Raw genomic sequence first — 26026 nt, 5'->3', positions numbered from 1 at the left:
ATTTTTGGGCCATCATAAAAGTTTTGCTTAATGATAAGCGACCAATTTCTCGATGATCGTGCAGTCACTGAAAATGTTTACTCTAGCCGATGATTTTGAACTTTTACTCGATCTTACAATATTTTATTTCACCCTTTGTAAAAGGCCCTATAGATACAAAAACGGATGTCTCTGCATAGTCATGGGGATGGAATTCTCTCACTAAGATTGACTGCCAGAAGAACTAAGAGCGGGAAGATCTTCTTGCTGACTGGATGATGCTTGTAGAACTAAACTATTCAAATATTTCAAAGAAAAGGCACACTTCAAGTCAAGTGTCAGCAGAAAATGAACATGGATAGGATGCTATATTGGGGAAAGAGAATAGGAATTATAAGATGGATGTTTAAGTATGGGTTTTGATTTAGAGATTGCTTTTTAAAGGCTATGTAAACCTTTGCAGAGCACTTTTTTTTTAATAAAACAGTTTAGTCAGTGTGTTTGGTGTAACTTTATAAATAGTTTTTATTAAAAATTAATTTTACTTTTTTAGATACAGCTGCTCTTTATTCTCTATACATAGCAGCTGTATCTAGCACAAAATCATCCTCCCGTCAGGTCCGCGAGACTGACGGGTTCAGTGACATGCAGGATCCACCTGTTATCTATCACCTCTAAGTTCATAATCGCAGGACCCACTGACGCTGAACACATCAAAAAAATGCCCTGCAAAAGTTTACATAGCCTTTAATTCGTGTTAGAGATTTCTCTTCCAAGGTAAAAGACGTTTGAATGTTCCATGTTCTTTATGCTAATTTCCATGAGGGTTTTAGATTTCCATGGCATAGGTTGTCCTAGTGGAGTATAGGTATATACCAATATATCAAACAAGAAATATGTTTTTTTTTGGAAGGAAAATAGGTATAGTACTCATGCAAGATACTATACATTACCAGGTTCTATGAATTGAGATCTCCATTGTATCAAAAGTGTTCATTGTGATGGCAATAGTAGCCAGTTACTTCCACCCTCTTGCACAATATGCATTTTTCTGTAGCAGAACGGGAGATGAGAAGACGTTGGTGAGATAAAATGGGATTATGTGTGTCAAAATATTTTTATGGGTAGCGGTCAGTGGAAGGGATGTAATTGTTGTAATTTTTTCCAATTGTTTCGGACACGTAAGGATGGAATGTTGATAAAATTTTGCGTTCGATCAGGTCACATACTCTCGCGATATCTTTATTTTTCCACTATTCCAAGAAGGAGTGGCGTTTCCCTAGAGAATGGAATTGTACAAAAATCACTGCAGAATATGCTATATTTTGTCTTACCAGGTGAAAATAAGAGATGTTCTTAAACAAGAGAGTTCCAAGTAGAAGTGAGGAAAGGGAGTAGAATGAGCTGTATATTTAGAAATCTAGAATTTATAATGTATTCTGCAGCCTTTAGAAAGAATTTATACACAATTTCTCTACGATAAGTGGTTTGATCAAGTTGTGAATCAGTCAACTTGAAGATAAAAGTATAAAATTGTGGATAAAAGTGGAATACTTCTTTAATTTGACCATTTTAATGATATTTGACTATTCCAAACACATTTTTGTTATATTTCTCCATCATCTCCATGATTAGTTGTGTGCTAGAATTGGATAGGGAAATAATACTCTACACTAGTTTAATGTTTAAGGTTTCCTCCATTTATATCCAAAAAAACTATTACTTAAAAAATGGTCAGTATTACAAAATAGAAAAATATTACTGAGCATTTGTTCTGATTGACCTCTTGCTTCAGCTTTTAGCATGGTTCACCTATTCACTGGATAGGTGAAAAATGCTAGATAGATGGGGGAGGGGGTCTGACCGCTTGGCTGGGGGGGATGGGTGACCAGTGTCCTCTGTTTTGGCGATCAGTCGGGGTACTAGCGGTGCCAGTGGATAGATTAAAAAAAAGGTAGACTGGAATCCCCCTCTATTTGACAGGCCAGAAATACAAGTGTGAATGAGATCGCCACTGCTACCTTCACTCAATACACCTGGTGACTCAATTACTTTGGGCATTTTAGTGGTGCTCTGCGGAATAGCAAAAGTCAAACGTCATCTTATATAGTGGTAAATACTGGGGCACCGAGTGCCATAGTATTTCCTGCCATATTGGATACAAATATTTTTTAAATACTATTTAATTATACATGTATTATTAAAGGTAAGGACTATAAGGGGGAGTTCACACAGAGTTTTCTGACAAGTTTTTTTTACGCAGAAAACGAGCCAAAAGACGGCCGAAAATGCCTCCCATTGATTTCAATGGGAGGCGGAGGCGTCTTTTTCCCACGAGCGGAAAAACCGTCTCACGGGAAAAAGAAGGGACATGCCCTATTTTCGGCTTTTACGCCTCTGACCTCCCATTGACATCAATGGGAGGCAGAGAAAGCGTATTTCACAGCTTTTTTGGCCGCGGGCGAAAAACGGCACGAAAATCGGCGTGCAGGCAGAGCAAAATCTGCCTCAAAATACCAAACGGAGTTTTGAGGCAGATTTTCCTCCTGCAAAAAACTGTGTGTGAACCCAGCCTAAAGGGGTTTTATTGGACTAACAAAGTTTATTAAAGTGTTTAAACCCCATGCTCATCCTTTGTAGCCTATGTAGTGATTTTGCAAACAAGATCAGACCTTCGTGGCTAGAGGTGCTCCTTTTGTTTGTTGGAGCATACGTGGAGAGCTCCTTTAGGCTATGTTCACACGTGGTGGCTGAAGAACAACAATTCACATTTTAGGGTTTGCTACAGATTACCAAATCCGCAGCCTGTTCTAATCTGCTGCGGAAAGGTGGCATATTTTGACACCGATTTCACCTCTGCCATTATCCAGGGTAAAATCACAGCCAAACCGGAAAACATCTGCACCAGTATGATTCAGTTTTTAAATGCAAATTTTGATTTTCTATAGCAAATCCCTCTGAGTGAATACACCCCTAAGAAGTGCCTATTGCTGACCACCTCTTTCAGTATGACATATTACAGCATATAGAGGTAAAAGAGAACGACCCAGCAAGTTCCTGTATTACACAGACTCCCATTGAATTTAGTGGGTGCCGTTTAACGCGTCATTAGCCGGGCAGTGTATAGTATGTGGACACTTCACTGGCGATAGCTGCTGATAGGTTTTACAAATGAAAGTCTAAATTGATTTTATTTCGCAAAAGTAAACTAAGTTTTACAATCCAGGAAAAAGGAAATCACAATTCCTTTTTCATGTGTTTTTCCCCCTTATTTTCAAATATACTATTTCTTATACATAGTTACATAGGTTGAAAAAAAAAGACAAAGGTCCATGAAGTTCAACCTCTCTCAATAAATTACATGTCATTCATTGTTTGATTAATTATAACCCTCAATCGCGGTTGTCCGCAAATAAACATTTTAAATGCTGACATAGTATCTGCCATCACTACCTCTTGGGATAGGGCATTCCATAGTTTGACTACTCTAACTGTAAAGAACCCTTCCCAACATCGATGCAATGGGTGTCCCCTGGTCCTTTGTAGAGTTCCTGGAAGGAACAGATCATGTGCTAATTCTCTGTATTGACCACACATATACTTATACATATTGTTAAGATGAGCTCTTAGACGTCTTTTTTCCAAGCTGAACAAGCCTAATTTCTCTAGCCTTTCATTGTAAGCGACACCTCTCATCCCATTTATTAATCTAGTCGCTCGCCATTGAAGCCTCTCCAGTTCTCCTATATTCTTTTTACAATGTGGAGCTCAAAACTGAATTCTATATTCAAGATGTGGCCTTACAAGGGATATATATATCACATAAACACAACAAAAGTTTGAACAGCACATTCATACAAAATGATACAAAACGTGTATGCAGGTGCAAGAACACCTGTGGCTGCAAATATACAGCAGACAAAGAAATGGTGAAAGCCTATTTGTAAGTAGATTTAGCAGTAATGCATATTTATTTATATTTAGTGGCTTAGGTGGCATTAGTGTTCGCAGTGTGCTGTCGCCATTTCTTTTTCTGCTGTATATTTGCAGTCACAGGTGTAGTTGCACCTGCATACACGTTTTGTACCATTTTGTTGGAATGTGCAACTTTTGTTGTGTTTATGTGATCCATATATGTGGGGTTAGTGACTGCCTCCATTTTTGTTCTTGCACTCCTCCCATTCTGCCCTGGGTGATTTTAATTAGTTTAATGCTGGATTCTACCATCCACAGATATATATGTAGGCTTAGTCCCAGTTCTGGGTGTATGTGCAGAAAAGGTCCCCACCTTACAGAGGTCGCCTTGTTGTGGCAGGTGGGCAAACACTTTTTGATCAAAATGTGCACTAAGAACCTCCCTATTTGTAAGTAGATTTAGCAGTGATGCATATTTATTTATATTTAGTGGCTTAGGTTACATTAGTGTTCGCAGTGTGCTGTCGCCATTTCTTTGTCTGCTATATATATATATATATATATATATATATATACACACACACACATACATACATACACTACCGTTCAAAAGTTTAGGGTCACTTAGAAATTTCCTTATTTTTGAAAGAAAAGCAGTTTTTTTTCAATGAAGATAAGATTAAATTAATCAGAAATACACTCTATACATTGTTAATGTGCTAAATGACTATTCTAGCTGCAAACGTCTGGTTTTTAATGCAATATCTACATAGGTGTATAGAGGCCCATTTTCAGCAACCATCACTCCAGTGTTCTAATGGTACATTGTGTTTGCTAACTGTGTTAGAAGGCTAATGGATGATTAGAAAACACTTGTGCAATTATGTTAGCACCGCTGTAAACAGTTTTGCTGTTTAGAGGAGCTATAAAGCTGACCTTCCTTTGAGCTAGTTGAGAATCTGGAGCATTACATTTGTGGGTTCGATTAAACTCTCAAAATGGCTAGAAAAAGAGAGCTTTCATGTGAAACTCGACAATTTATTCTTGTTCTTAGAAATTAAGCCTATTCCATGCGAGAAATTGCCAAGAAACTGAAGATTTCCTACAACGGTGTGTACTACTCCCTTCAGAGGACAGCACACACAGGCTCTAACCAGAGTAGAAAGAGAAGTGGGAGGCCCCACTGCACAACTGAGCAACAAGACAAGTACATTAGAGTCTCTAGTTTGAGAAATAGACGCCTCACAGGTCCTCAACTGGCAGCTTCATTAAATAGTACCCGCAAAACGCCAGTGTCAACGTCTACAGTCAAGAGGCGACTCCGGGATGCTGGCCTTCAGGGCAGAGTGGCAAAGAAAAAGCCATATCTGAGACCGGCTAATAAAAAGGAAAATATTAATATGGGCAAAAGCACACAGACATTGAACAGAGGAAGATTGGAAAAAAGTGTTATGGACAGACGAATCGAAGTTTGAGGTGTTTGGATCACACAGAAGAACATTTGTGAGACGCAGAACAACTGAAAAGATGCTGGAAGAGTGCCTGACACCATCTGTCAAGCATGGTGGAGGTAATGTGATGGTCTGGGGTTGCTTTGGTGCTGGTAAAGTGGGAGATTTTTACAAGGTAAAAGGGATTTTGAATAAGGAAGGCTATCACTCCATTTTGCAATGCCATACCATACCCTGTGGACAGCGCTTGATTGGAGCCAATTTCATCCTACAACAGGACAATGACCCAAAGCACACCTCCAAATGATGCAAGAACTATTTAGGGAAGAAGCAGGCAGCTGGTATTCTATCTGTAATGGAGTGGCCAGCGCAGTCACCAGATCTCAACCCCATAGAGCTGTTGTGGGAGCAGCTTGACCGTATGGTACGCAAGAAGTGCCCATCAAGCCAATCCAACTTGTGGGAGGGGCTTCTGGAAGCATGGGGTGAAATTTCTCCCGATTACCTCAGCAAATTAACAGCTAGAATGCCAAAGGTCTGCAATGCTGTAATTGCTGCAAATGGAGCATTCTTTGTTGAAAGCAAAGTTTGAAGGAGAAAATTATTATTTCAAATAAAAATCATTATTTCTAACCTTGTCAATGTCTTGACTATATTTTCTAGTCATTTTGCAACTCATTTGATAAATATAAGTGTGAGTTTTCACAGAAAACACAAAATTGTCGGTGACCCCAAACTTTTGAACGGTAGTGTATATATATATATACACACACACACACACACACATACATATATATATATATATATATATATATATATATACATATACACACACACACACACTTTATGGAAATAGCAGATTCATCAACGGTCATTTTTGCCTTGCACCCCCTCCATCCTTCTGTCATCAGCTGTCAGTAAATATCTTGGCAATTTCATTATTGTTTCATAGAACTAGAAAGAGCTCAAGTAAAGATGATAGCAGATGGTTATGTAATCTGACTATTACAGTTTAATAAAACATCTATGAAACCACCCCCTTTTTTCCTCCATCACAATGTAGTACTAAAGTATTTGGAGGTAATACCTTAATGTCTATACAGGACAATGAGAATTTTAGTCCAGGCTTACTACATTTCATCTCTTATTTATTTCATACTGATAAATGTAGAAACTTGTGTTGAACACTAGCAAGCAATTCTTCTATGCAACAGTTTAGTAGCGGTGACAGATGTATGAATCTTGATAAGCTTCTTTCATACATTCAGTACAGATTTTATTGGAGCAGAGGTTTAATCACCTGACTTACATTGTATATATTTATAGAGGGACGCTCAATTTATGTTTAGCTAAATTCAGTGGTTAAAAAAAAATAAAAAATCGATATCTTTTATATCTTATAAATATAGTATCTGATTCCATAGTATATTTTCTGTTTTCCTAATTGGCGGATAGCATTTTATTATTTTCACTCCTTTCAGTCATAGAAATCAAATATTTGTATTCAAAAGGGATGTTGTCAACTTTTTTTATTTTAGAAACCGCACCATTCTTGTTCATCGACTGGTATTGTACGGTCTAATATAATAAACAAAGAAAATAAAGAAAAACAAAAATAACATCCCTAGTAGGTGGCATGTAAGTTTTATGAATGTTTCTTATGCTGTAGACAGAGCTTGAACCTGGTGAACGAATTCCTGTGTCTGACTCTCTGTCTATGGATATACTGTACATGGGATACCATTAATATACCTTTCATATAAGCAATTAGTCAGTGTACCTTTGTAAGTACTTGAACAACCTTAACATGAACTAATTTTGGGAATTTATGTTTATCCTCCTCTGCATTTTCAAGGTTGTAAAGTCAAGAGAAACAATGTGGTGGACTGAGGATAAAAAAAAAACAAAGGGTCTTTTTTTTTCTTCCAGAAACAGCACCCCTCCTTTCCATAGGCTGTATCTGGTATTGCATCTAAGCTTTTACTTTTGCAATTCCACGAATATGTTGGTTTTAGCAGAATCTGAATATAGAGCAATACACCTGGGGTGAATTCAAGTTCCCAGAGTTTGATCTAAGCTTCCATCAGGAAGCGGTTAACAGTAGTCTACAGTCTTTAAATGGGATATAGACTATATACTGCCACCCTACGATGGGATGACAATCAAGATGCTAGTAATTTGAAATTCCCCTGGCTAAACTTGCCTATTACCATACAGATTCTGCTGCTAACAGAAGTGATAAAAAAAAAAAGTGACTAGCAATACGTAAAAATAAATAAATGCTGTCTATGTATTTCCCTAATATTGTTTGTAAAGTACCTATAAACCACAGGTATTTTTAGTCAAATGTGCACAGATTATCTCCGGGGCATTTTAAGCGGCATGTTGGGTAGTTAATAGTGTTGCATTGAAGACTGATAATGAGAGAGTATAGCAACCCAGGTGCACAGCAGTCAAAGTGAAGTGTCACATTATGTAATACTATTATCAAATTGGGGTCACTGTATGTACTGCAGAAAACAAAGGGGCATATGTAATAATCTGCAGCTACTAGAACACCTGCTCAGTACCGATCGTTCTATATGACCAGGCTTAAGATTTACAGTGAATCAAAAGGATTCTCAACTTGGAGAGTCAATGGAGAAGTGACGTCTAAGGGTATGTGCACACACACTAATTACGTCCGTAATTGACGGACGTATTTCGGCCGCAAGTCCCGGACCGAACACAGTGCAGGGAGCTGGGCTCCTAGCATCATACTTATGTACGATGCTAGGAGTCCCTGCCTCGCTGCAGGACAACTGTCCCGTACTGAAAACATGATTACAGTACGGGACAGTTGTCCTGCAGCGAGGCAGGGACTCCTAGCATCGTACATAAGTATGATGCTAGGAGCCCGGCTCCCTGCAGTGTGTTCGGTCCGGTACTTGCGGCCGAAATACGTCCGTCCATTACGGACATAATTAGTGTGTGTGCACATACCCTTAAATGGAGACTAACTTTGAAACAACTTCTGCCAATCTAATAGAATACCTGATCTATATCAGTTTTGGAATGGACTTCCTATTAAAACTTAGTTGTTTTATTCATGCAAGTTTTGTGTGAAGTTATTGCAACTAAGTGCCTTCCTGTACTCTGCTGTCCACCACCTGTTGTCAAAATCTGTCTCTAGTTACAAAACAGAGGCGATGGACTGAAGGAAGTGGGAGGGATGTCTTTTCGCAGTCTGCGCATAGAAGTCTATGGAGAGGGGAGGGGGAACAGGAGGAGGGAGCAAAACTACTAAAATATTCCATATGCAAATCATATAATGGCCAGAAATAGCGTTATTCCTCACGTACACACATATGAAAGCTTATTCTGAAAGTCACCTGAAAAGTTAGGTATACTTTAAAGGATTTACTCCGCTCTTTTAAAAGTAGCGTAATTATTATTATTTTTATATTAATGTATTCTGCTTTTTTATTTCTAGGTAATTGTGTGATTTATCAGATTATGAAAGTAGAAGCATAGAGGTGTGTGAGAAAATAGGTTAGCTATTTAAACTATAGAAACCTCTTAATGCCCTTACATTTTTTTATTTGTTGGGCTGCTGAAATTATTATTTTTATGTCACAAAGTATAACATTTTTATCTTATTTTATAGTTTTCTACTGCACCTGGGGCATCGATAGGAGCCACAGTAACAGGGGAAAACAGTTCCCTGATGTGACAATCACTGGCAGAGCTGATCTGAGTCTGCTAAGACCTGTCAGCTTTGCCACGTCGGGCATATAATTTAGAGGCAGATTACCATAGGGGCATATAAAGGTGGCCGCTCAGGGCTTGAGGCTCCTGGGAGGCCCATGGCTGCTCAAAAGGTTAAAAAAAAACATTGGCTGGCAGGGTTGCCACTGGCCCTTATGACTGGGGCACCAGGGATCTTGCACTCCTGATCCCATACTTTGGGCAAAAATGAGAACAGGTGGTTGCCCAACCATTGGGGAGGGGCAACAGTACAAGAGCAATGGGATTATTTTTATATGATACAACTGATAATTGATAGCCTTTCTATTTAAAACAACTGTATCAAATCAGTAAACAATTGGACACAACTAATCAAATTTTTTTCAACAACAAGAGATTTATCAGGCGTTTTTCTCTTTCCAATTTTTACTATTATTAATCATTGTCATGTAATTGTGACATGTATTTGGCAATTTCACAAGGATGTGGAAATGACCACACATGTGCGAAATTGTATTATCAAAATTCATTTTTTGCCATCGTCAAGACACTGAATTGGAAACTATCATGTGGTGATCAACATTTTTTTTATATATTACGCTTTAAAATAAGATTGCTTATTTTTATAATGTCTATGGTCAGTTTAAAGAGGAGTTATCACTTCTCCTGACATGTCTGTTTTTAGTAGTTACTTGTATTCCCCATTAAATAATTCTGGAACATGTTTTCTCACAACTTTGTGCCCTTGGTCTGACAATCCTAGAAATTTATGGATAAAATTGACATCTGGGTGTTACCATTTCCTCTGTCAAAGGGGCGTGTCCCTACACAGTCTCACTGTTTGGACATTGTCAGTCTGTATAAGGACACTCCCCCAACTAGTAACACCCAGGTGTCAATTTATTCATAAATTTCTAGGAGGAATGTCAAAGGAACGGCACAACATAGTTCTAAGAAAAGATGATCCAGAATTGTTATTTCATGGAGAATGCTATAATTTACTTAAATATACATGTCAGGAGAGTTGATGGGCACTCTTTAAATGAGACAGGGTAGATGATAAATGTCTGATCTCTGGGGGTCCCACTAATTACTAGAACTGGGGCCTACAGACTGCCGTTCTCCCTTACTTCACTAATGCATTGAGGGAGAGTTTGTACGACCATACTCTGCTATCTCTGTCAATCCCATAGAATTTGAACGGAGCAGCAATGCACATGCTCAACCACCGCTCCAGTCAGACTCCTCCTCCCTGCGATTGTGTAGTGAGAAGGAATGGGGATCTCATGACCCCCAATCTAGTAATCGGTGGGAGTATATGCAGTCTTGCCCCAGCAATCAGACATTTATCACCAACCCTGTGGATAGGTGATCAATCCAAATCTTGTCACAACCCCTTTAAGCTGGTCCAGCGATTAGAGTTAAAATTGAGGTTGTCGTCTCCTGAAAATGGTCAGGAAAACCATGTCACCATAGATACATCCTACAAGTAGGACCAAGAGTATCTATATGGACACAGCAACTATTCACATAGAACTGAAATAATACACACTGCCTGTTTATTTTTAATTTGGTATCTCCATAACTGCGTCCACATTTCCTATCCAAGACATAATATACATTAATATTTCAATGTTATTCATATGACTGTCAACTGCATTCTAAAATAAAGCTAGATGCGTAAAATACGTTATTCAACTCACATTACTATTATTATGTACTTCATCTCCTATGTAAAATTGCATATCATCAGAAAAAAAACTGTTCATATTTGGAACGTATTCTCTATGTTCTCAGGGCACGGAAATAAATGTTGGCCATTACTTAGAGTTTAAGCCACCACCTATTATTTCTATAGCTATAAAATGATCTAGAGACATAGACAGTGCACATTTAGCCTGAAGTTTTCAATATTCAATGTGCAATTGTCATTTTTTTTGAAAGGACCAGTTTTTTTTTTTAACTTTGAGCTACAAGCCCTTCCACCTGCAGGGCCATAAAACTGTGACTGAATATAGGCAAATTACTTCCAGAAGAAGGAGTAGCATTACAAAATGTATGCATTGTAAAAGAGTCAGCCTCTGCACCGTGCCTGGAGTCTGATGACAAGCTCAATTTGAATATTTACCTCGGGATCTTCGAAGACCTCCGGATCTTTGTGCAGTGCTGGGGGATATAGGGCTACAAAATCGCCTTTTCTCAGACTCACTGACTGGTCATCCTCGAGCTCCAGAAGAAAATCCTCTTGAACTACACGGATGTTCATGGATGCAGAGCATAATCGCATTGACTCGCTTATAGCACTACCTGAGAAAAAAAATGGATATGACAATGATGCAGTTATGATTTGCTAAAAGAATATATTGCCAATGACTAGACAGCCCCACTGGGCACCATAACACAAGTATATTTTCTGCGCTGAGGTTATAGGAACACTGCAGTGGAAGCATAACACTGCATGTAATCCACATAAAGGGCTTAAAATACAGCTATAAATATACAGAAATTATAGTCAAAGGATTTTTTTATGGAAACATTTCTAGCATACCTTTCTCATTTATTGGAAACATGCACAATATAGAAACCTTGCCAATGAGATAATTAAGACCGCATACAAAATACTATTCATTTACATAAGGAATGAGCAATCCTGGAAAATATTGCCCAGCCAATGACCAAACTAAACTACATCTCTCATCGTGTCTAGCCAGATGGGGGATATCCTTGATGTAGAGTAAAATATTTACTATATTTTATTAATTCTAAAATTATATTTCCACAAATGTACGCCACATTATAAGATGCTTTAGAAGTCGAATGTCCTTGCGTTCCCAGTGGCCTTCACCTTTTGCTCCTAGCACGACAGATTTTATGGGTAATTTCCGGCAATTTATCCTGGCAGTTTGAGGAGAAGTCCCAATGGGATTAGTATGAATAATTTGCATAAATCATTCTGATCACAGGCATATCAGCATGTAGCTGCTGTCTAAATCTGAAACTCTCGTTTTGTAATCAAACCTGACTGTTCCTCCAGCAGCTTATATTGGGGCCATAATGGGGCTTGATCTTCTCTAATAATGGGCTTTTGAAACAAAATAAAGTCATTTTCGCAGAAACCGGCGTCGAGCAAGAGGTGATACAGTGAAATAAATAAAAGCAGCATGTTAACAAAGCATTGTGCACTTTCTTAACCAAAAGGTTAGTTATCAGAGACAGCAGATTCCCAGCATACACGATGCTTCTGAAAAAGATAATAACAAATGTTCTTTCAGTAAATATTAAATCTGTTGCAGCATGCATAGCAAATAAAGTGGCCTTGGATGCTTTCTCGCAGGAGGTTTTTCCTTAAGCGTGCATTTGTCTAAAGAAATGAGGCTGCGGTCAGCTCTGTGTGGCCAGCGCTGTGATTCAATGTGACGTACAGTGAGTCTGTGCATATTCTTTTGGACTGCCTTCGTTACTATAATCAGGCAGAGTCAAATCGGCTTGTTGGTGACGAAGCCAGGGAACAACTCTGGTTCCAGAATATGGCCTCTACTGCGGATAGCCACAAGGCACCTGACACGATAAATTTCAACTGGCAGCGCTCTGGCAACAAAAAACTTTACATGGTACAAATCAATGGTCCAGCCTCCATTTTTCTGCTGACTGCAGACCTAAAAATATGGAGACGATAATGTAATTGGAATAAATGTTTAGAAATGGTAGCTGGCATATGTAGTAAGACTATTTACCCGAGGAATTCGGCGAGGGTGAGAAAGAATAAGAGAACAAAAATATATATGCTTGAACCTGCTGCTGCGATAAAATAGCTGGTTTACATTTTATATTCAGGGTAATGCGGACACATCATATTGGTTGACATTTTTCCAGGAAGCGTGGCAGCCTGTGCCCAGTGCAGTATCACAGATGACAATTGGGTAAGCATATCTTATGCAGAAGTTAATCACAATAATAGAGCACAAAGTGTGGCGTAGCAGTCAGATCGTAAATGACAAATCTGTTTTACCTTCCAGTACCAGTTATGTGTGGAAGACGAGCTTGGCTGTAGCTCTGAGCGATCATGCCGATAATTATTAGATGACAACAGTAATGAGTCACATTATGATCACCAAAGGACAGGGGGACTTATTTAGGTCTGTCGACTAATGCAACTCCCCCTCCCCCAAACAAAGTGCTCAGTATTCTACTCAACCTGCACAAATATCAGACAATATACAGTGAATCGAATCACAATAAACCTACAGCCTTCCCTCACACTTGTCATAGTTCAGCAGGCACCAGCAAGTGCTACTAACAGACCAGCTGGGTAGCTTGGGATGCCTTCCATTCTGCACCATGAGGTACAGTAAATTATCTTGCACAGTACAGCAACATCTGTTTCTGTGCTAGTACCGAACAAACAAGGCAATTTAAAGAATACCTAGGGATAACCAGGCAGCAAAAGAACAGGACCTACACCCCCTTCTTTCTTACACATTAGATTCTTGTGATTTACTGCTACCAAAAATTAAATGAACATAAAACCCGTCGTCGATGCTTCGAAGACAATTGATATTTTTGGGGCTTTTTTGTTTTTTACATAAATCCATTTTAAACGTCACATTTTTTTGTAGTCTTCCATCCTGAGGTCCCAATGACTATGACTAGACTATTTTTTTTTTTTAAAGGAAACGTTTGTTTCAATGTTCATTTAAATAGTGAGCCTTAAAACGTTATTTGCTATACTTAGTTCACATGCCTTCAAGCATTTGTCTTCCAATTTCCTCTGAATAAATGCGTACTAATGAGAAACCGAGCAAGCTGCTGAGGCAAAACTGGGTGACTTGAGTCTGGCCTGCCACCAGCTTCTGATAGGCAGGCAAATTGAGTTAAAATGAAAAGTCTTGTCAGCTGAAATACAACACAGTAGCCAAACAACGAACTGTCAATCACCCAATCAAAACAAGGGACTGCAGGTAATAAAAGGTCATTTGCTTCATTAGCAGATTTGGCTATTGTTGGCAAGTTAATTTTAATTAACCTGGATCTAAACAAGTAAATATTGCAGGCAACCTGAAGTGGATACTAGATAGACAAAAATTAGCAGCACCAGACAAATAGATTAGGTGGGTGCATGCCTCTTGGGTTGCAGTCCAATGACCCTACAATATAGAGAGAAGTAGAGAATGAGGCAGCACAACCAAATAAATGAAAAATAGTGATAGTAAACAGGATCACTATTTTTCATTTATTTGGTTGTGCTGCCTCATTCTCTACTTTTCTTTATATTGAATTGGATACTAGATGTGTAAAATAATATTATGATTATGTATCAATATTTACACAAAGCACATTAATATAATGATATCAGTAATCATACAATATGTAACACAAGCCCCATATTAATCCAACTGTGCTGTATTAAAAATACTGAATCACTGATATCCCTGGTGAATAAGCTGCAAAAATAGTTATTAGTTATAATTCCACTAATTACTGATCATTTAGAAAATTTGGCCAGGACCTTTTTTTTTTGTCCCATAGGAAACAAGTTGCTAGGGGGATCTATCAAACCACGTTTTTTTTTTACTTTCGAACATGTAGGTCTGAATGTAGCTAGAAACCAGCATTTCGTTGTAAGTTGTTTCACAAACACAGCAAATACCATTCATGATAGGAATAAGCCCCAAGGTTTAATTATTAACATCAGGGCAAACTAACATAACGGTGCAGCGGGTATTCTGTTTATCTCATCCTCAAATACAGCAAGTATAATAGATTTTTAAGGTTCTGTTCACATTTACGTAGCTATTAATGTTATTCTGCTCTGTCATAGGAGCAGAGCAATGAAAATAACAGATGTACCGAATTCTTCACATGACGGACACCAACGGTACCCGGGGAACCCATTGATTTTAATGTGCTGCGCCCAGTTTCCATAATTTGCCGGACAAAATAGCGCTGCATGCTGTGCTATTTTGTCTAGCAAATGTGCTTGAATCTGAAACAGAGGCTCCTAACAAAGCCTGTAACACAGATGTGAACGGATGTAGCATGAACATGAGTTCATTTAGTATGTAGTTCTTTTAGCATGAAATTCTTGCTGGTCAAGCACGTCCTAAAAAGGTCCCAAAATAAATTTTAATCAAAGATCTCATAGAAGCCTAACATGACGAAATACAGAAATAACAGGGAGTCAAATCTTGTAGATCCTGGGCCCCAACGCAAACACTGCAACAGGGCCCCCACCTACCATGTTCCATTTTTGAAACGGTTGTCCTCTTAGGAGTGTGAGGGGCCTTTGGGCACCAGGGCCCAGGTATGACTACTACCTCTGCACCTCCTATGGCTGCACCCCTGATTCCTGTGTTTTGGTGGGATGATCAAATGATCGACTTGTAAAGTGGATCTCCCAACTGAATACGCTGTCCAATGTAAGGTAAGCATATTACAGTGGCAATTCTGTTCTATAAGCCAAAATGGTACCAAGAAATATTGAGCTGTTTGGCTAATAGGAGCGATCAAAGAATAAAGTGGACTCATAGTTATGAGTCCGATGTATTCATGATGGAGAACGCTCATCCCGCCTCATCCCCACCCTCCTTATAGTGATTGACAGGCTGCTGTGTATACATATCCTCCTCTGTTTCCAATCACCGCTGAGGGGGGGGGGGGGGGCGGGGACAACTCCCCTCTTTAGTACACTGGATATATAACTAGTAGTCCGTTGTGTTCTTTGATTTCTCCTATTAGCCAAACAGCACAATATTTGTTTGTGCCGTTTTAGCTAAAGCAGAAAGGACCTGACCCTGTAATATACTGCACTTCCATAGGGCAACATATTCAGCTGATACATCTGCTTTAACAAAATCATCTAATGACACACAAATAATAAATTATGAATACATTTTAATCTAAAAACTAAACAAAAAATAAACTGGTTGTGATGGTGTCATAATTTATTGAATTAAATGGACATTTTTTTTATTGAAACATAAATCGGTTTTAAGATCTGCACATTTGTTAGTAATATTCAGTGGCACCTAGAAGATAAAAATGTAATAAATATTTTGGATTATGTCTTTTTTTTTTTTAGGTCATGGACACCTGGACAAAATATAAAGTCTGGACCCTAGAAAAAAAATACATCTGAGAATGACACTTACACAAAAATATCACCCCACTTCCAAAAATTTTATTATTAATAACAAAATCAGTAAGATGACAGGAAATAAATTACCCAAGACCAAGAAAGGAATCTACCTTTGGGCTACATCCTATACCTGTGCCATCCCCATCTTTATCAGGTCCAAGCTCACATATAGAACAAAGTACATCAGACCTAGTGATAGAAGGTATAAAAATATACATGGATGAGCAAAAGATGCATAATGTCTTTAGAACTAATTTTGATACTTATACTGTAAGGGGGTCACCAGTACATTTTAGCTGCCATTAAACTTCCATTTACTTTATGGTGGATTTCTGGCATATAAAATCGTACGCAATATTTACATTAAAAAACTTGGAAATTGCCTCTCTGTAGCGAGATACACATAAGATAAATCGTAGGGGGATCCCGCTGATTTTGAATGCGTATGGGACAATCCGACTATCCTTCAACGTCTACCATTGGGGAAATGAAGTCTTGAGTATGTTGGATTCCAAAACGCCTGTCCTTTGTCTTAGGGCCGGCTCCTTTGGGCCCTTGGGGAACACAATCATAGTGAGCCTCTTGTCTTCCCAACCCTCAGTTTAATACATATCAGTCTAAAAGAAGCCAAAAAACACCAATGGATTTAGAGAAAAAAAATGAAAAACTCAGAGATTGACACCTTTAGGTAAGTGTAACAGCTTAGAACTGTTTGGGTAGCAAAATCTAAAAAAAAAAAAAAAGATGCATTTGGTCTCAAACAAAGCAATAATCCCTGATCTCAGAATCACAAACATACGATAAGCAGTATATCCATGCCTGAACATAGATAATGTATCTCTAGTATTGTATTGTCAAGTGTCTAGTAATAAAAATGTGACCTAATTTGAAATATTCAGTAATGTTTCCGCTATACACTACAGTCAAGTCATTTCTTTGACTACTTTAGTTTAGTCATTGTGTGACAGGTAGTGTTATCCCGTCAACATGACTGGTATTGTGAATAATATCAGTGACTGACATGCGCCTGTCAAATGAATTGCAGTCTAAGAGTGTCATCAATAAACTCATCCCTCCCGGTATGTGAATGTGTACCACCTAAATATAATACAACTAGTTCTTACCGGTATCTTTCACACTGTGCCAGACTACATGGCGCATGGGACCCATTAAGTCCGGGTATAAAGACTTTCATTAGATTCTGAAATCATTTATTTATTTATGATCATTTATACAAAGGACGACTTTCAGGTCTGATAGCGCTTTCATGTATTATTCAGGGGGTTGGTTTATATCAAGTGAGAAGTGTGTGATTATAACATTTATAGCATTGAAAATATTTTTTTCTCCATGTTAGATTGTAAATTACTCATAATTCATTGAAAATAAAAAGAATAGAAAGGAGGTTCTGAAAACCCAGACAAGGGGGTAAAGCTGCCTATGCACAGCGGATCTGCTGACAACCTATCTGTTCTGACTGTCCCCCAACAGCAAATGTCAGGGGGAACCCAGAGATTAGGCATGTCAAGTTTCAAAATGCAGAAACCTACCGGTCCCCAATAGGATAAGTGCGCATCTTTATGGGTAAGTTAGGTAGATAGCTGTCGGACAAACGAGTATTTAGCCAACCGCTATCTTAGATGTATGGCTGGGGGGATTGGAGGTGATTAAACTCAGTCTATTGGGTGTGTTATTATATTGTGGTCATAGAACGCATCCCTTATGACCAGTGAAGAGGGCACCATTGACGCCGATGCTTGCACACCCAATCCTACACTTGGTGCAAGAACGCAGCTATATTCCTTAATTCATTGATTGGGCAGTGCTATTTAGAGAAACTGCCCGGCAGTATTTTTTGGGCACTTTATGGCAGTGTTATTAGTTCACTGTATCATTGCATTATTTGGGTACAATATGGTGCACGTTAGGGGGTAAGGGCAGCAATAGAAGGAACTGCAAATAGAAGGCTGGCCTTGACGGGGCTAAGTCTAAACAAAAACGTATTTTTACGCTTTTGTACACAAGTTTCAGTGTCTTGATGCCGTTATTAGCGCTTTTATGGAAAATTATTCGACACTACAAAAATATATGAATTAAAATTTTTTATGGTACTGATTTATTTCAAACAGCTATGATGTTCACTGCTCCAGTCTGTCATATCTTACTGGCCTAGAATTACTCATAAAATGAATCATACGGAATAAACTGTTTTGTGCAGTCATGAAAACACAGTTGTGGGATAACAATCTAATTAATATAATCTGTACCACACATTGCCGACGCAGCTCAGAAATAAACAAATAGTACAACTCGTCTGATAAAAGTGTGTCGCACACTTTGTAAAAGAATGTTGGGGAGTACTTGTTTTTCAGTGCACACATCTAAATATATATATATATATACACACATATATATATAAATATACACACACACACACACACACACACACACACACACACACACACACACGTGTTGGCTATGTTCACACAGGGCAGATACACTGCGTAAAAGCACACAGCAGATCTGCCCTGGGAGTCGCAGGGAATTCCGCCCCCAAAAATATTGTGGTGCAGTTTTTGTCCAGGATGTCCGCTGCGGAAAACTGCACAGAAAAATAAAAAGTTTCATACCTACGTAGCCATGGCGATTTTTGAGATTCAGCTGCAAATATTGTTGCATTTGTTGCGGGTTTTACCTCCCCATTGAATTCAATGGGGAAAATCCGCAACAAAAAAGCAATGATTGCAAAAATACTATTGACATGCTACGTAATTTAAAAAAACACACCGCAGGTAAATTTTTGAGCGTTTTTTTCCGCTCATCGTTTACGCAGCGACTGAATGAGATTGGAAGAGATTTGAACCACTTTGCTGCTACTGTATTTCGCTGCGGACTTTCCACAGTATCTACGCTACGTGTGAACTTACCCTAATAGTAATCATTCACAATGACAAAGTATTTAAATTGAGTATTGTGTATATTATATATATATATATATATATATATATATATATATATATATATATATATATACACACACACATATAGGTAGAGATAAGCAGCACTCTGCGACAGATTCCAACACGGTAATGGGTGCAAACAGGTAATCCAGATCCGTGGATTATAAAACATAAACGAAAGAAATCCCACAGCACTCCGATGGTTCCAAAAAGTATGTAATTTACTCAATCAACCGCTGCAACGTTTTCCGTCCTGCTATAGGATCTTTTTCAAGCATATGCACATTTTGATCAAAAAGTGTTTGACCACCTGCCACGACAAGGCGACCTCTATAAGGTGGGTACCAACTCTGCACATATACCCAGAATTTGTTGGAATGTGCAGTTCAAACTTTTGTGTTGTTTATGTGATCCATATATGTGGGGTTAGTGACTGGCTCCATTTTTTGTTCTTGCACTCCTCCCATTCTGCCCTGGGTGATTTTACACCTGTACATTGAAAATATTTGTGAAAAAAAATAATTGGGGGGATGAAAAATAAGTGATAGAATACATTAAAGAGACTCTGTCACCACATTATAAGTGCCCTGTCTCCTACATAATGAGATCGGCGCTGTAATGTAGGTGTCAGCAGTGCTTTTATTATATGTACGCGCAGACCACTGAAAAACTGTGCCCGCTACTTCGTATGCGCAAGCCACTGAAAAACATACCGATGCCGTTTTATACTTTATAAGTATACTCCCAGCCTTAGACCACACTCAAAACAAAGTGAAAAAGAACAGACAATAAACAAATTTCAACTATGAAGAGTTTTCTTTCAGTAGTCCGGTACACTACGACAACGCTTCCCTGTAAACCATGTTAGCAGTAGAACCACCAGGGATGTGCGCATAAAGATTGGTGGAGTTGCATGTACAGCCACGCAAAGTTTACACTTTTATTATATGTAGAGATTGTCTTGGAAAAATAGACACCAGTAGGTTGCTATGGGCAACTGCTCAGAATTTCATCTATACTGATTTTCAGACGTAAATGAGGCGTTTTATGCCTCGTTTTACGTCTGAAAATAGGGCTACAATACGTCGGCAAACATCTGCCCATTCATTTGAATGGGTTTGCCGACGTACTGTGCAGACGACCTGTCATTTACGCGTCGTCGTTTGACAGCTTTCAAACGACGACGCGTAAAAATACAGCCTCGTCAAAAGAAGTGCAGGACACTTCTTTCAGACGTAATTTGAGCCGTTCTTCATTGAACTCAATGAAGAGCAGCTCAAAATTTACGGCTGTCAGAGAAGCCTCACAAAATGCGAGGGCATCCGTAACGGCTGAAATTACGGGGATGTTTCAGCCTGAAAACATCCCCGTATTTTCAGCCGTACCGGCATGTGCAGGCGCTTGAACGCTGCGTCAATTACAGACGTAATTGGCGCTGCTATTCATTGGAGTCAATGAATAACGGCTCCAATTACGGCCAAAGAAGTGTCAGATCACTTCTTTGACGCGGGCGTCTATTTACGCGCCGTCATTTGACAGCGGCGCGTAAATTACGCCTCGTGTGAACAGACAAACGTCTGCCCATTGCTTTGAATGAGCAGAGGTTTGTCAGCGCTATTGAGGCGCTATTTTCGGACGTAATTCGGGGCAAAAACGCCCGATTTACGTCCGTAAATAAGCCGTGTGAACATACCCTTACGACTGAAACGAGGCAGCTGTTTTCTCCTGAAAACAGTCTGTCTTTTCAGATGTAAATGCCTGCTATCGTGTGCACATACCCTTAGGGAGAGGTTGCAAACAATCAGATTGCTGCAAATTTTTCAAGCTGCCTCAGACAAATAACAGCTGTGATCTGATTGGTTGCTAAGGACAACAACTTCAACTTTCATCTAGATTGTCTTTCTGTGCATTAGAGGCACATATAGCTACCAATCCGGTTTCTGCTTTCATTGTCCAACCTGCCTCAGAAAAAAAAGAACTGTAATCTGATTGGTTGTTATGGACAACAGCTCCAACATTTGTCTACATTGATTTTTACACATAGTAAGGATATAGCGCAACCAATCAGTTCGCTGCTAACATTCACCTGCTGCCAACTGCTTTGCGCACGGCCAGCTCTATGTGGCTCTCTCCCGTGTTAGCAACTCCACCAATCTTTAGGCGCACATCCCTGGTGGTTCTACTGCTAACATTGTTTACAGGGAAGCGTTGTCGCAGTGAACCTGACTACTGAAAGAAAACTATTTTTTCGTTGAAGTTTGTTTATGGTCTGTTTTTTTCACTTTGTTTTGAGTATGGTCCAAGGCTAGGAGTATACTTATAAAAAAAACGGCATCGGTAAGTTTTTCAGTGGTCTGCGCGTACAAAGTCGCAAGCACAGCTAGTTGTACTTATATACAATAAAACATTTTAGAATACATGGTTTAAATTGAAAAGTGAACTGTATTTCCCCGGTTTTAAAAGTCAGTTATCACTACAATTTGACCGTGAATGCGCAATAACTATTTTGTGTATCTAGTCTTTGCAATAAATGCACCATGCATGACTGCTCTGTTAGTGAATAGTCCAATTTCTGCATGCCGTAGTGACATTAAAGTGAAGGTGTCATGAATTATTTTATTTTTTTATCTTATTGCTTTTAATATGATATTAACATAAATGTTATTTATTTGTGTTCTCATGTTCTACTTTTTACTTAGTTCTTACTTTTACTTCTCTATTGGGGCTGCCATTTTTTTTTCATCTCTGTATGTGTCGATTAACGACACATACAGAGATGGAATACGGCACATACAACCCCATAGAGGATGCAAACGGGAGCCGTTCCATTCTCTGAAGCGTACGCCATCTGTGTGGATAAGGCGCATGCGCCGCTCCCACACAGACCAAAACAAAGCTCGTTGGTAGAGCGAAATCTGGCACCATTTTCATGTGGACCGGAAGCCGCTGCCAGACAGTAAGATGACGACTTCCGGCCGCGGTTTCCGGCCATACGTTCAAGGAAGCGAAGGCGCAAGGAATAGGAGCGGAGGCGGCAGGAGAAGGTAATTTATGTTTGTGTATGTGATGTGTGTATTATGTTCGTGTATGTTCGTGTTATACTGTCTGCTGAGCACTGTATCTAATCCTCCTACAGTGTGCAGTCGCTCAGAAAATGGCGGCACACAGTGTAGGAGGATTGAAGACATTCAAACCCCTCCTTCTCCTGGCACACGGCCAGAAGAAGGGAGGGGGGAATGTGTGAGGACACTAGAGAGAGTGTGTCCGCCCCGAATTTGCAACATAAATCAATGAGGTTGCTTTACCACATTGACCATGCTTCAATTTTGGGAACTGCTCCCTCTAGTGCTCAGCACATGGAAATGTTACAAATTAGAATCCAATTTATAATATTTCCTGACTTGTGAAAAAATTAAAACAACGTGTAATCACTTAAATAATAACTAAAAAAAAACAAAAAATATTTTCTAGCGACTCATTCCCTTAAAAGGGGTTGTCTCACAAAGTCAACTGCTTTTTAAATAGAGGCCAACCCAGCAAACTGGCTCTCTGCTCTAGGTCATGCAAGGGGATCCAGAGAAAGGTGAGCCATTACTGGAAGAATGACTGGCCTATACAACAGGGTCCCGAGTAGGGGACACATCAGTGTAATTTCCATATGGCCTAATAGGGCACATGGACAGGGTTTCTTTTAGTGAGACAACCCCTTTCTATAAGTCTATAATGATGGCAACAATAGGAGGTTTCAAACCACTTTACATTATGTCACATGCATGCAATGTTACAGAGATTTAGAGAATACACAGGCTCAGTAGGGATCAACGGTGTGGCACCAGAGCAATATTTTAACTGTAGCCTATTTTTATTCTACTATTTGTACATGTTAGCGAATTTTGCAACTGGACATCTTGGATAACACCTTAAAAAAATAAAAGATATGCTTTATCCATTCCAAATATCTTGACATTTTAAGCACACACCTGTAAAAACCTACAGTAGGTTTTGGACAGTTTATAGTCCAATACTTCTTCCAAATTGTAAAAATCATAACTGGATCAGAGAACCGGTAGTTCAGTGAATCCCTCCCTGGTTCCCTTGGTGTGAGCATATTCCAATGTAATGCACTATTCCTGTGGGTACTTTCTCTGTGGCACTATTCCAGTGGGCACTAAGTAATGCTATCCCTTTGGGTACTGTGCGCCACTATTTTCTTGGGCATGATGGCAGTACTATATAAGCATGAACAATTAGTTCTGGTGGTCTGACCTATTGTTGCAGTGATGACTAGAGATGCTAAGGCTGGGACAAACTTTGGAAAAATTACTGTGTATAAAAATATACATTTGGGGTCCTCATTCATATATGGTATTAATATATAGTATATTTGGAATGTGGTAATTGTTAATTTGACGTATTGAAGCAGAAATAATTTATCAAAGATAAGAGGGAACCTGATGTTAAAAATGTAAATCCCACTCCTGCTAAGGACTCTTTCACTCATGTTTTGTATACACAGTTAAACTTTTTGTACATGTTTAGATATCCAATCCTAAAATGTATACTTGTGATATAGTCCATAAATATGGTGTGACAGATATATAAGTAAGTAGTAGAACCTTAAAATAAAACATTTTCCAGTTCACTTCTGATACTGGGTGATATGGCCTGAACAGAAGATAAAAATAAAAGCTCAGATATAATTAACATACAGTCGGTAAGCAGCATGGATTTGTACACTTGAGTAGAAGTTACTACATTGTTAAATATGTGTCATCTTGAATCTCCGCTTATTAGGAGAGAATTAGAGATGTTTCATCCTATAATGCAAGCCAAGTCACAATGTTTAATGAGGTATAATGAAATCAGTATCAAATGATGTTCTCACAGATTTATTTTTTAAAAAATTGAAAAAATATAGTCCAATTTCTTTTCTGAGACCTTTAAAAATACCCTACAGCTTTATATGTTAACAACTTGATTTAATTCTCAGCTTTTTAGGGACTGGCATTAACCCTTTTGTGCAAAGGTCAATACCAGATTGGCATCTCAGGTGGTTGGTTATTTACTTATTGTTTGTTTTTTTTACAAAACAAAAATACAAAATACATTTGTAATACAATTTTGTACACTCTGAGTTTCCGAAAGCAATGTATATATTTTTTTCACCACATCATTTCTTTTATTGACAACAAAGTTTTAAAAAATATGTACTATTATTATTACTATGTTTTTGCTTGCATTCATTTTATTCTTTACAGTTTTCTTGTTAGTTATTATTTTCTGTGGCATAGCATATGTTAACGATATACATGCAATGATTGATGGAAGGACATTCTTTAAAGAGACAGTCCAGTGATTTTTTTTTTTTATTGTTCTCCGTTTGTAAAGTACACCCGCTTAAAAGGTGGACCAGGTCATCCTCTTACCGGGCGCTTTGTTGCCGAACTATGTCACATGACATGTTGCCGTAATTATGTCACATGACTTGACGATTCCTACAGCGTTTGTGGTGTGGACTGGAAGTCTCTTTCACTATACATTTTTATGAGGCTCATATTGAGCGTCTCACAGGAATGCATAGTGAAAGATTTCCGGTCCACACAGCACACTGTAGGAATCGGCAGGTCACGTGACATGATTGCAGCCGGGATAGTCTGGCAGCAAAGCACCCGGTAAACGGATGACCCGCCCTACCTTTTACCGGGTGTGCTTTACAAACGGGGCCAAAATAAAAAAATTCATTGGACTGTCTCTTTAAGCTTGAATTTTTGTTCTCAGGAGAGCATTCCTGATAAGTTCTCTTACCCATACATCAGATTTGCATTGGTCAGTGGTCAGAAACAATAGTTATATTACCACATACTTACAGACTATTAATGCTTATTATTGGGTCTATCAGACATATTTTCTGGTACTTGAAAACGATCGGGTTCGGATTAATTCTCAACAGTATAGTGTCTATGCTTTTGCATCTGACATTTTGTTTAGAGGCAGCCCATGCGTCTTCTACGAAGTCATTGGAGAGAGACCATCACCTTTGCTATTAGGTGGCAAGAACCTATTGTTTACAAATGGGTGAGAAATGTCCCTAGGGTCATTGAAAGAGGGTGGCGAGGACACAAACACAAGGCCCTTCCCTCCCAGATGCTGAAACCTGGCACCATAAGGAGGCGCAAGTGATTTTTGCTATGAGGCCCCATTTCTTCTGTGTACACCACTGGTAAGATGGTGTAACATCTTGAACAGTATAACTCCCCAAGTGCTATATTAGGGTATTTTACATGGGCAGATCCCTGCTTAGTAACTAGCGCCGATCGACGATAATGACATGTCGATCAGCACTGGTTGCTCCATTTACATGGAGCAAAGGTCGCGGTTATATGTGGACGAAGGATCGTTAATACAATGGTTTGTCCCTAAACGGTTTGCATAATGTTTGCATCACATCCCATTTACCCAGGCAGATGTGCTGCTGACAATGATCAGCCGTCAACTTCGCGTTTGCTCGTTCGACGGCTTGCTTGCCCCCGATCATCGGCCCGTGTAAAAGTGACAATAGCGCTCTCAATAATCTTTGGAAACTCTTCTGTATCGTCTTTCTCTTACCAAACCTGATAATAGTCTTCATTATTTATGAAAACTAGTATTAAATAATATGAAATAATTGATTTCCAGTAAAAAATATTATAAAAACATATTGCAGTCAAAGCCACAAACTCCAAAATGCCTCAATAGTATGTTTGCCTAAAATGGTCACATTACCATTCTCAAAAATGGTCCTCCAAAATAAAAGGGCCATTGTTTGAAATGGCAGAATTATATGTGAAGTTTACAGCCTACAGCCCATATTGACCTTTGCA

The 26026-nt window shown here is 38.8% G+C and overlaps 1 protein-coding gene across 1 annotated transcript in view; it reads right to left on the bottom strand.

The window, feature by feature from the left end:
* The window catches only part of CYP7B1 (cytochrome P450 family 7 subfamily B member 1), a 182480-nt gene that overhangs the window by 12406 nt on the left and 144048 nt on the right, over positions 1 to 26026 (bottom strand). Inside the window, exon 5 of the mRNA XM_075828309.1 lies at positions 11200 to 11378. Within this exon, the coding sequence (XP_075684424.1) occupies positions 11200 to 11378 (179 nt within the window). The remainder of the gene's footprint in view (positions 1 to 11199; positions 11379 to 26026) is intronic.

The sequence above is a fragment of the Rhinoderma darwinii genome, chromosome 5, assembly GCF_050947455.1.
Source record: "Rhinoderma darwinii isolate aRhiDar2 chromosome 5, aRhiDar2.hap1, whole genome shotgun sequence".
Taxonomy (NCBI): Eukaryota; Metazoa; Chordata; class Amphibia; order Anura; family Rhinodermatidae; genus Rhinoderma; species Rhinoderma darwinii.
Note: the sequence above shows the minus strand (reverse complement) of the source record. Positions and strands in the feature narration are given on the sequence as shown.